General features: G+C 36.8%; 1 protein-coding gene across 1 annotated transcript in view; it reads left to right on the top strand.

The window, feature by feature from the left end:
- The window catches only part of Spef2 (sperm flagellar 2), a 151,266-nt gene that overhangs the window by 22,704 nt on the left and 115,813 nt on the right, over positions 1-12,749 (top strand). Inside the window, exons 4-7 of the mRNA XM_026783829.1 lie at positions 1,764-1,934; positions 4,203-4,343; positions 6,408-6,472; positions 11,929-12,115. Of these exons, the coding sequence (XP_026639630.1) occupies positions 1,764-1,934; positions 4,203-4,343; positions 6,408-6,472; positions 11,929-12,115 (564 nt within the window). The remainder of the gene's footprint in view (positions 1-1,763; positions 1,935-4,202; positions 4,344-6,407; positions 6,473-11,928; positions 12,116-12,749) is intronic.

Below are 12,749 nucleotides of genomic sequence, written 5' to 3'. Positions count from 1 at the left end.
ACATATATACCTATCTGATAAATGTGCACACATACCAACCAGTCCTTTCTATGTCCGCTCTTTTTCCCTCCATGTCTCCTGCTATTTTGTTGGCTCAGATTTGTTTAGGGGCCATGCACTAACCTGCTAGCCTGTCTCCTAAGCATCAGGCTTTCTGTGAGATAATGGAATTCTTTGACACAGACACATTCTGTTTTATAAATATTTATATTGTATCTCCATCTGAAAATGAACTTTGCAGCCATTCACGAAGAGTCTCAACATTACTTCTCTGTATTACTCAGCACAGGTTCATCGAATAGGTGTCCTTGAACATGTCCAGACCATTCAGCCTTTTCTTCCACCCAAGCACCCTAATCCCACCTCTCCTCCTTTCCAACATCCTTTCCCATCCCTGATGTTGACAGCTCACATGGATTTTTCCTTTGTGAAAGCTAGGGCACATGTGATAACCTCTTGGTGCCTACACCTCTGGCTAACTATTCTTTATCGGTTTGGCATGTGATCTTAAGGTTTGGGTACCTCAAATTCAAGGAAAATGCCTAGTAAAATATTTGATCATTTTAAGTATTCAGAAAATGCTTTTTTGATGAAATTTTAGCCTTTTTTAGTTGGCAAGTCTCTCTAGTTCTTTTGAGGATTTTTTGTTGTTGTTATTTTTGATTTTTGGTGGGTTTTTTTTTTGTTTGTTTGTTTGTTTGTCTTGCGGAAAGTCAAGTGCAAGGTAAATTTTCCAGGCTTCCAGATTAATAGTCAGGGCTGCACTCACACTGAGGCCTAAATGGAAATTAGCAGACTTTAAATTTTAAAATTCAAAGTAACAATGGTATAGCAGATGTGAGAGCCACCTCCATTTTCAGATTGTTCTGCTTTAATTGGATATCATTAATCTGGTAGCAAAGTACACTGAGATTCCCATGGGCAGGCCAGGCACTAGAGTAGGCATAAAGCTAAGTAACTCAGTGCTGAATTCTTCCTCATGGACAAGCTTGGTAAACTCGGCTCAGCACTGAGGAACTTCTGACTTAGTTTTCCCAGCTGTGTAAACAAGAACGGCTATTTCTGCCTGCCACAACATTGCACTTTTGTGTAGCTTGAGGAAGATATTATAGAACCAACTGGGAGAGCCTCCAGAGTCGATAACCTATTAGGTAGCTATTTATTGAGGTTCCATTTCAGGCCAATCACTTGCAAGTGAGTAACACTGGGACAGTCCCAACTCACTTCATGTTTGCATGCCAGCAAGAGGAATATGTGTCTGGAAAGTGGGAATTACAGCATAGTGATTTCAAGATGAGGGAGAGGGGAGGACAGATTATCTTCTCAGGAAATGCGGAGGCAAAGGAAATAGGAAAATAAAAGCGATAGCTTTGGAAATAGCAGTTCAAAGGAAGCATGAAATATTTTCATAGAAATTGAGACAATTGTTATTTTAGGGAAAAATTCTGGGAAAGGACTGGATGTTGTCTGGGAATCAAAAGTAAAGAGGTCTTTTAATAAAGGGAAGAAGAAGAAATTAAGAGCAGTCAAAGATGTAAATATATATGACACTATTTTATAAGAGAGGATATAAATATTGTTTTGTTGTCCATATACAATTAAAGATTTTAGTGATTAACATGAGTAACATACTTTTAGTTTATTTTAGCTATGATGATGTATATAAAAATTATTTTCAATGCAAAAGCTTACCTGTGACTGCAATGCCAGTCCACCTTCTATTCTCCAGTAACAGAAACCTTTGAAATGCTTTCTTCATTTAGAGACTTAAAAACCTGATACCACGCCAAACTGATTTCAATCTGATGCGGGTTACATACAGGTTTCAAGAAAAATGTAAACAAATGAAAGAAGACCTTGCCCGAATACATTTTGAGAAGTTTGAAAAATTTCAAAAACTTGAGGAAGAGCAAAGACACTTTAATATCGAAAAGGTTCTATAGAACATTTTTTTCTAGAAATTCATTAATACCTAGTCTATTATTGGTGATTTATTTCTGCCTGTAATAAGTACACATTGCATAAGCAGCTGTGTAGATAGATTGCATGTTGTGATGCATGGCTTTGCTTTGCTTTACTATATCTCTCCTTGTCTCGTATTTTCTCCTCTCCATCTTTATACTCATGTTCACCTGCAATGGTGGCTAAGAACTATTAACTGCCTATCCGGGAAAAGCCATTTCTTTTACTGGATGAAATTTGTGCCTCAGCTCCTTTGGGAAATGATTGGCTATTAGCTACAGCACTGGCCAAAGGACCTCTACCACCGTGTTCCTGTGGAAGAGAGAGGGTACAATTGCCCATGGCCCTCTCTGTCCACTCTTCTGCAATTCCCCCAGTCTCGATATCCTGCACCATTTCTTTTAGATGGGTTACTTCTCTGCTTCCTTCCCTTTCCAACTATCTTGTCCTTGACAACTACTTTGTGCAACTCACCACTGCTTCTCAAACCTCTTTGAAAAATCTTTAATGATTTGTGTCTTTAAAGACACAGGAGAACAAAACTCATTAAAGACTTTTAAAAGATTTCAAGTGGCTGGATATATGGAATGTGTAAAATACAGGCAATAGAGTTATGGTTCTTCCTATTTCTTTGGAAACTTGCTTTTTAAATTGATTAAGATGATAAGAAAGTAATATAGCCTTAGTATAGGCAGCTTCTTGGTGAGGAAGGAGGGAAACATTCAAGAGGCAAACTTACAGAAAGTCTTCTGTTACTCACCAGAGGGCAGGATCATGCTTTTAATGCTTTCGCATGGTAGAGATTGGACATTCTAATTCCAGAGTTTAAGTTGAGGTCAAGTTCTGGGCCTTCATTGGCATTGAACCAGGCAGTCCAGGTTTTAAAAGTCAAGTCTAATGAAGAAAATCTCCAAAGAAAGAAAAGCCAGAAAGTGTGGGATACTGTGGAAGAGAGAATGTGAAACATAACCATAGGAAGTAAATAAGACAAAAGACAAAGCCTGGTTTTCTTTGCTTTATATTTAAAAACCACTTGTGAGTGAGTACATGTGATAACTGACTTTCTGGGTCTAGGTTACCTCACTCAAAATGATGTTTTCTAGCTCCATCCATTTGCCTGCAAAATTCAAGATGTCGTTATTTTTTTCCTACGGTGTAGTACTTCATTGTGTAAATGTACCACATTTTCCTTATCCACAAATCACAATCCCAGAGAACCTAGACAACAATGAGGACCCTAAGAGAGACATACATAGATCTAATCTACACGAGTAGTAGAAAAAGACAAGATCTCCTAAGTAAATTAGGAGCATGGGGACCATGGAAGAGGGTTGAAAAGGAGAGGGGAGGTAGGGAGGGGAGCAGAGAAAAATATAGAGCTCAATAAAAATCAGTAAAAAAAAAGATGAAGCCTGGACTTTCCTGGTTTTCTTTAAAAGAGAAATAAACATATGACAATTAAATTTGAAAAAAAAATCACATTTTTTAGAAAGTGAAAATAAAGCACAAAAATTATAATTTCTGAATTTAATTTAGTGGTAAATTAAATTCCCTTATGTTTGATTGTAGAAATTAGTGAATTTAGTTCTACAATGCCTTAGTAACAAAGACATAAATTTTTATGTTATTGTATTTATAAGATATTTAGTTTTACTTTATCATATTTTAGAGATTTTTCTCTCAATTACATCATTCTGTTTATATTGTCCTTAAAATAATTATTACCTGTCTTCTTCAGAAATTATCCAATGATGCTTTATATTTTAACGTCAGGCCAGTAGTTGAGGATTGCCCCTGAACTCATGTGTAGGTGAACAGGTTTAGGGAAGCTGTTTTTTCTATTGGCAGCTAATGGGTCTATAGAATCCAGGGGGGCTTCATGAGAAAAAAAACATCTTCTTCTCATGATTCGGCTGGTCATGAAGGTGGCATTGGGAAAGAATTATAATCTTCTTTGTATTTAGAGCCCCTGACGATTCTTGTACCAACACACATAAGAACAATACATACATCATTTAGTCATGATTTTAGTATTTCATTGTTGTGGTTTAGCAGCATAGTTTTCATTATAAATAATGTTGATATTGGCATGATGGAATGATGACACATTGTGCGTTTGTCAAGTGCTAAGTTCTGAAATCGTCAACAGATATTTTATGTATATGTATGTCTGAACACATATTACATAACTATTATTTTGACAAGCTGAATAAATAAATTAATATGTATGCCGTACTCAGCAACGTTTAAATAGAAGACGACAAAATGAGATAATGGCCAAAATCCAAGCGGCCATTATACAGATCCCTAAGCCTGAACCAAACCGAACTTTGAAAGCACTAGAGGCTCAGAAACTGATGAAAAAGAAAAAGGAGGCAGAGGTAAGTTGTGTCATTTGCTGATGTCTTTTCTCTTTTAAATAGCAATGTTTTTTCTTTGTATTGTGCAGAAAACCTTCTAAAAGTTCTTATTTTCTTTTCAAAGTATCCTTGATCTTCCCCGTTCTTATCCAAAATGCCCCCAGTTTGTACATATTCCATTCATTTTACTATTGTTTGTTCAGTAACAGGATGTAATTTTAGGCCAGGGAGCTCAAACTCCCAATGTAGGAATGTCTGCTTGGATTCTCGTGTTTACAGGAAGTCTAGTATGATGGAGTTGTGAACAACCCATTCCTCTTTACCATGCAATGTAATTTGTTATGAATCCCAGAAATGTTAATTCACTTGCTGCTGGTAACACATTTTAAACTAAAATGACTTCACTAGAAATATTTTACTAGACCACACTGAGTGTCAGCATTTCAATAGGATAAAACCTAGTTATGTCACGGAACAGTAATACTATGTTTTGAGGATAATTACTGATTGAAACCTGAATGCTGACATATTTTATTGTAGTACATGGGTGTTGGTGAAGAAGATATTGGCCTGCTCTCTCATCCATAAACCCATTGTATTTTATATTAGTCTATGTATTATTTTAAAAATTCTAACAAAATACCTTATACTTGAATTTTAGGTATATTATCCACATATTTTTCTGGATCCATTTTTACTATTAAAAACTAAATTTACCTGAGTTGATGAAAGTTTTTAATAAAGATTTATAGTACATAAACATGAGAAATATTTAAGAAAAGTTTATAGAGTTAGCAAGGTTGCATGGGCAATGTTTAAACACAACACAAACACTCACAAAAAATATTTATAGTTAAACTTCACCTTCATTAACTACCTTTGGTGCACTATGCAAATGAGATTCTTCTGGGGAGATGGCTCAGTAGCTCAACTACCTGCTGCACAAGCACACATGTTAGCTTGTGTCTGTAATCCTAATCCCCCTGTTGTGAGATGGGGTCTGAGACTGGAGAATTTTCATCAGTGAACAAGAGATGCTATCTAAAACAAAACTGGGGGTAAAGACTAAAACTGGAGGCTGTTCTCTCACCTCCACAGGGGCAGTAGACTGTACACACACATACACACCCTCACACACACACATACATACACACACATACACACCCTCACACACACACATACACACACACATACACACATACATACACACACATACACACATACACACACACATACACACCCTCACACACACACATACATACACACACATACACACCCTCACACACACATATACACACACACATACACACACACATACACACACACATACACACACACATACATACACACACATACACACCCTCACACACACACACATACACACACATACACACACATACATACACACATACACACCCTCACACACATACACACACATACACACCTTCACACACACATACACACACATACACACACATACACACACAATACACACCCTCACACACACATACAAACACACACATACACACCCTCACACAGACATACACACACATACATACACATACATACACACACATACACACACACACATACACACCCTCACACACACACACATACACACCCTCACACACACACATACACACACATACACACCCTCACACACACACATACACACACATACACACACATACATACACACACATACACACCCTCACACACACATACACACACATACACACACATACATACACACGCATACACACCCTCACACACACACATACACACCCTCACACACACACACAAGTGTTTTCACATTACATTCATACACATGCACATACAATTTTAAAAAGAGAGAGACAGAATCATGAATTAAGTGATTAAGGTTAGACAATTTCTATATTGATTTAGGTTAGCCTCATCTAAAAGAACAAATAAGAACTATAAAAAGTATTCCCAAAGGCATCTTTCTCATCTTGTTCTTAATTATTTTGAATTAGTATTGTGTGTTACCATTTAAAACTGGTTGAACATGAAGTTTCTCAATGGCTTTTAAAGACAGGGAACTAATAGTGATTTTCTTTAAAGGATGTGGCCAATGAGATTAAGAAATTCGAAGCACTAATAAAAAAAGATCTCCAAGCCAAAGAAAGGTAGGATATAATGTTTTATATCACAAAAATGTGCTGTGAATAGCTTTGAATATTTGCAAATAGCTTATGTCGCAAAGTTGCTGAAGCTTTGAAGAAGATTTATTAAAAGACTACATGAAGGAAGAGAAGATAACATGACTTAAAATTCAGGTTGTTTCCTCACTAAGAATTTTGATCTAGGCTGAGAAAATGGGTATTAAGATATGTAAAGTCGATTTACTTTTCCATGTTGTGTTTATTTTTCTACGATCACATTCATTTTGAGACATTTACTGAAATTGTTAGGTTGATTTAAATGTGCCATAGGAACACCACAGCTGGGTTCCAGTTTAATTTCGTTCATGTCACACCCCGTGTTTATCGCAGAGTGCAGCAATAAAGTATTGTTGAGTGAGGTTTTCACCAAATGTTATGCAATTTTATGAGTTTTCTTCTATAAATTGTGACCCCTTAATAGCTCCATTTGCCTAAATATAAATTTATTTCTTTTATTTCTTATTGTGGTTTATTGAAAATAACCCATTAGAGGCTATAATGTAATAAACTCCTGTAGGAGCAGTGTAAGGATTTTTTTTTGTCTTTAAAAATGGAAACTATCTAAGCTCTATACATTTACATCTTAGGAAATGTGAAAGAATTCTTTGTTAAAGAAAAATACACAATTAAACAACATGCTTCAGTTGTGTCTTAATGTTTCTGAGGGAATTACAGAGTCCAATGAAGAATGGAAAGCCAGGAAAGAAACAGTAGGAAGGTCAGATATGGAAAGAAAATCAAGAAAATGGAAAATATACCTATTTTCCTTTATCCTGCTTTCTGTACAATTTTCTGATGCTCTGCCTTGATCCCCAAGCCCCTTATTAACATGACTTCTGTTCCTAAAACCAGAATCCAAAGTACATAGGCGACAAGGAAGATTTGCCATTCTGCCTTTGTCTCTTCATGGTTTCTTGTACCTCTTGCTGTATGGGAGCTTTCGGGTTTCATTCAAACCCATTTATCAATGCTTACTACTGTTTTCTGTACTACTGAGTCCTCTACAATGAGTTTGTGTCTGTACCTATATGCCCTGTAGTTTCAAACCTTCAAGTCTTACATTACAGTCTTTGAGCCATTTTTTTAAATTTATTTATTAAAGATCTCCGTCTCTTCCCCGCCACCGCCTCCCATTTCCCTCCCCCTCCCCCAATCAAGTCCCCCTCCCTCCTCAGCCCGAAGAGTAATCAGGGTTCTCTGCCCTGTGGGAAGTCCAAGGAACCCCCACCTCCATCCATTTCTAGTAAGGTGAGCATCAAAGCTGCCTAGGCTCCCACAAAGCCATTACGTGCAGTAGGATCAGAGACCCATTGCCATTGTTCTTGAGTTCTCAGTAGTCCCCATTGTCGGCTATGTTCAGCGAGTCCGGCCTCATCCCAGGTCTTTTCAGACCCAGGCCAGCTGGCCTTGGTGAGTTCCCAATAGAACATCCCCATTGTCTCCGTGTGTGGGTGTACCCCTTGCGGTTCTGAGTTCCTTGCTCGCGCTCTCTCCTTCTGCTCCTGACTTGGACCTTTGAGCCATTTTTAATTGACTTTTATGTTAGCAAGAGAAAGGGAAAGAGGTTGCTCCTTGCATGTGGATGTTTACATCACCCAGCAATTTTTTGCGGAGGAGCCATCTTTCCCCCATGCAAGTTTGGTACATTTGTCTAAACCCAAGTGGCTGTAGCTGCCTGCATTCATTTCTGGATACTGTATTCTGTCCCATTGCTGGACTTGTTGATTTTTGAACTTTTATTATAGTGGATTTGTTGCCATATCTCTGTCTTATAGTTTGAGATCAGGTATTAAAATATTGTCAGAATTTCTCTTTATGCTCAGATTGCTTGGACTATCTAGAGTCTTCATGAACTTCATAATCTTTCCTAGTTCTATGAAGAATTTAGGTGGTAAAACTCCAGAATCTATACATTGCTCTTAATAATGTAATGTAAACACTTTCATAATATGGATTCTTTTGATCCGTAAGCATGGGAGGTACTTTTTCCAGGCTATTCTTTCAATTCCTTTCTGTTTTGTTTTTGATGTGTGTGTGTGTGTTTCCTGGAAGATTCCATTTAATCCTGCTAGAAATTTCCAAGGAGATGGAAGTGAGCATAGCACAAAGAGTCCCCCTTCTCAGAGCAGCAGTGCCGGGAAAGACACAGCTGGAGAACCACCAGGGAGTCAGTTCTCTGTAGCTCAGAGCAGCCTCACCTGGAAAGAAGTCTCTGGTAATGTGCTGCACAAAAATCTCCTCTGAGGGCGACAAGAAGAAAATGACTGGGAAGTGTTGGTCTAAAGCGAAGTGAGAAAGAAAATCAAAGTTATAGGACAATAGGCTTTTTTAAAGCCTTTTTATGAAAAACTACTTTTTTTAAAATCATTTTTGAAATGTCAGTTGAGGAAGTTATGAAATCATTTAGAAATGCCATCCTAACTTGTTGCAAAAAAGTTAATTTTTTTTGTAATATGTTTTTTAAATTATCATAGTGTTACAACCTTTCCCCTTTCGATCTCCTTCTCCAGCCCCTCCCAGGCACCCTGCCTCTAGTTCCTCTCATGTCCCCCCTCTCTAAGTGGTGTCCAATTTCTCCTTATTACACACACACACACACACACACACACACACACACACACACACACACACGTTTGCATCTCAAGAACAGTTTTAGCAGTTGCCTTTTGCTGGCCATGCCTGAAAAGACCTTCAGAGACAAGGGCTGTCACCCTTTTCTTTTTTATGGAGAAATGGAAAGCTTTCAGCTAGCAATGTGGAGCACCTATAACAGCCTCACCCCGATGTGTACATTTTCATTAGGTGTTGCGTTTTGTTTGTTTGTGTTAAACAATTAATAAATACTATCAGTAATCTGTTTACTTAGCCAAGCTTTATTGGATACTGTAGTTTGGCATTTGGTGTGATAGACATACCAAATAATTCCCCAAAATAAATATTTGACAAAATTTCTATACTGATAATTCCTATGTAAAAATCCATTAATCTCTATGAATGTTTGGTAAACATTCAGCTACCAATAAATTATAACCACTGTCTTCAAATAAATATATCTTTAATGAAACTACCATATATCTTTCTTTTATGTTTACAAATTTTTTATCATTTTAACTTTAAAAATTCATATGGTATGATAATTTGATGTATACAGACATCAATTAAATGGTTAGTAAGCATAGATAGCATTTTTAAGTCTTTCATATTATTTTAATTTTTGATTAACTAATATATATTTATGGGATACAGTGTAATATTTTAATGCCTTTTTGGATTGTATAATGTTTTAATTGGAAAATGTAACATTTTCAGCTTCTTGTCATTAACTCGTGAGCTGATGGATGAATAAGTGGGTGGGCGGAAGAATGGATAGATTGATGAATGACTGAGAACTCATGAACTAGGTAGTTTTGGCAGCATAAATACAGTATTAAGGGAGCAATTAACTTGTACTTAATCTAGAATAGAATCTTTGTTGTTGTTGTTGTTGGTTGGTTTTTTTGCTTCTTTTTGTTTGTTTGTTTGGTTGGTTGGTTTGGTTTTTTGAGACAGGGTTTCTCTGTAGCTTTGGAACCTGTCCGGAACTAGCTCTTGTAGAACATTTTGACCTCGAACTCACAGAGATCCACCTGCCTCTGGGATTAAAGGCGTGCACCATCACCACCCAGCTAGAACAGAATCTTCATAACAGCACATTTAGAAAAAAGAATGGTAAGAATTTTGCTCAATGATCACATAACTTCCATAGACATTTAATCGTACTAACTTTAAAAACAAATGTTTTTGAAACTGGCCCAAAGGCAGTTTTTATTTATTTTTGTAGGTGGGGTCTCACTATGTAGTCCTGGAGGCGTGTAACTTACTATGTTAGTCATGATAGCTTTGAGCTCACAGAAATTCACCTTTCAAACACAGATTACAGACCTGAGCCACATGATGGGCTTTAAATTTATTATCTCTTGATAAGCAAAGGTCAGCTCTGCCTCTGGCCACCTGTGTACTGGGTTCTGAAACAGTTTATCCTAGCTCCTCTCAGGACAAAATACAACCATGTTTGGACCTCCTGTGGGTAAAATAATCAGAATCATAGTGTCTTTTACCTACATGTGATTCTCTGCATAGTTTTGAAATTTAGCACTGTTTGTACAAAGAGCGAGAAAAGAATACTTTTCCTATGGATCCACAATTTAGCTTGGAGCAGCAAACCTACAAACTGTGATCTAGAATCTGATAGGACCTACATAATAAATGTGTATTAATCTCAGACTAAACATGCTCTTGCAGTAGTAATTCTGCCTGTATGAAAATGAATGACTCTTTAGTCATAAAACTCTTTAGTAACATGCCCTTGTTTTTTCTAAATAAATTATTTTTTCTGTGTTGGTGATAACATACAAAGTGATGATTCATAATATAAACTTATTATCCTTGTCAAGTAACATTATCCTATATCTTATGCACCTATACTGAAGCATTCTAATGGCTTTTTAAAGACACGGGCAGATGAGAGTTGATGATTCAATTTCTATGCACATAATATGTTTATTTTACTTTTTTTTGTCTTTATGTATGAAATTTATTTTTTTGTTTTGTTTTTTAAATTTATTTATTTATTAAAAATTTCTGCCTCCTCCCCGCCATCGCCTCCCATTTCCCTCCCCCTCCCCCGATCAAGTCCCTCTCCCTCATCAGCTTGAAGAGCAATCAGGGTTTCTTTTACTTTTAATGATAACTTTTAAATGACTATAAACTTAATGCTAAGGAACCATTTGTTTCAATAAACTTAAAGTGTTCATGTTTTGGGAAGACCTGTGCTGATGCCAGATCAGACCGATGCTGAGTCACGATAAGTGGGTCAACTTTGAACTGTTAAAGTTCCTAACAAAGGCTGGGTCAAAGCCCTAAGAAGTCATAAGTACATTTGGGAGTACTTAGAGTAACTTGCACCACTGTAGATGAGAACAGAGTAATAGTGAGTGGAGCCATTAATACAGGTACTGTATTCTCAATAAACTAACATTGATTATGTCTAGTCTATTGTCATTGAGGTGTCTTCTTTGACATTTAAGTTATCTACAGTTTTCCTATTGTTGATTTACAGTAAGAGAAGCAAGAGGCCAATAGACAGATGCAGGAGGGAAACCAGAATCTCTAATTAGACTGAAAAGTTAAGAATTGGGAAAAAAAGAGATGGGCTGAATAAAAAAAAAAAAAAAAAAAAGCTGTGTTAAGGACCTTAGAGAGATAGAGCTAAAGTCTGAGCTAAAGCAAATGGAATCTACAAATAAGCCATAGGCTTCAGCATTTATCCAGTGCTTGTATCAGTAGATTAACAACAAACTGAAAGCAGAAGTCTTCCATGATCACAGTTAAGGGGCCTGTAATTACAGTGTTCAAATCTAACAGAAATTTGTTACCTTTAGTGCATCCAAGGCTTCTCTAGAAACAACAGACCAGACAGCTACTGATTTGTTAAACACTTATTCCGATGATGACTACATTAAAAAGATCCAGAAACGCCTAGAAGAAGATGCTTTTGCACGTGAGCAAAGAGAGAAAAGACGGCGGAGGCTGTTGATGGACCAGTTAATAGCCCATGAAGCACAGGAGGTGAGGCAGTTCATGTTCCTTCTCCACTAAAAGTGCTGAGCACTTGAGAATGTGTGGCCTTGTATTTATACAAATACATATTTTATATGCATGTTGTCTGCCACTCTAAGGAAGATGTCATAGGTAGATCCTCACATCAGAAGAGCAAAGCACTTACCTATAAATTTTTAAAGTATGCTCCTTCCTCATGAGTGGCTGTAGACCCTTGGGCACTTAGTTATTCATGAGTAGTACAGTGGCTTTTTCCTCCATGGCAGTCAAGGGAAAACTGGTTGATTGTTACCCAAGAAAACTCATGGGGGAAGTGGGAAGCCTATAATCAAATGGAGGCTATTCTAGATTGCATATCCTTTGAAATCTGCCCAAATATGTTAATACTATTTAGATAGAAGTGAATCTTATTGTTTTCATTTCTTCACTCCAAATACAGGATAATAATACATCAATGTTCTAGGGTTGTTGCCTTCCTTACCAGGAACTGCCATGCATCTTAGTTTATATGAAAAATATCTTACATTTCACTGAACTTTTAGTAAACCATTTATTTCTGAAATTTGAACTACTTCCATATAGAACAAAAGCAACAAAATCTTTTCTATTTAACTTTTTTTTTTTTTTTTTACACACTAGCCCC

Source organism: Microtus ochrogaster, chromosome 19 (genome assembly GCF_000317375.1).
Source record: "Microtus ochrogaster isolate Prairie Vole_2 chromosome 19, MicOch1.0, whole genome shotgun sequence".
NCBI classification, from domain to species: Eukaryota; Metazoa; Chordata; class Mammalia; order Rodentia; family Cricetidae; genus Microtus; species Microtus ochrogaster.
Note: the sequence above shows the minus strand (reverse complement) of the source record. Positions and strands in the feature narration are given on the sequence as shown.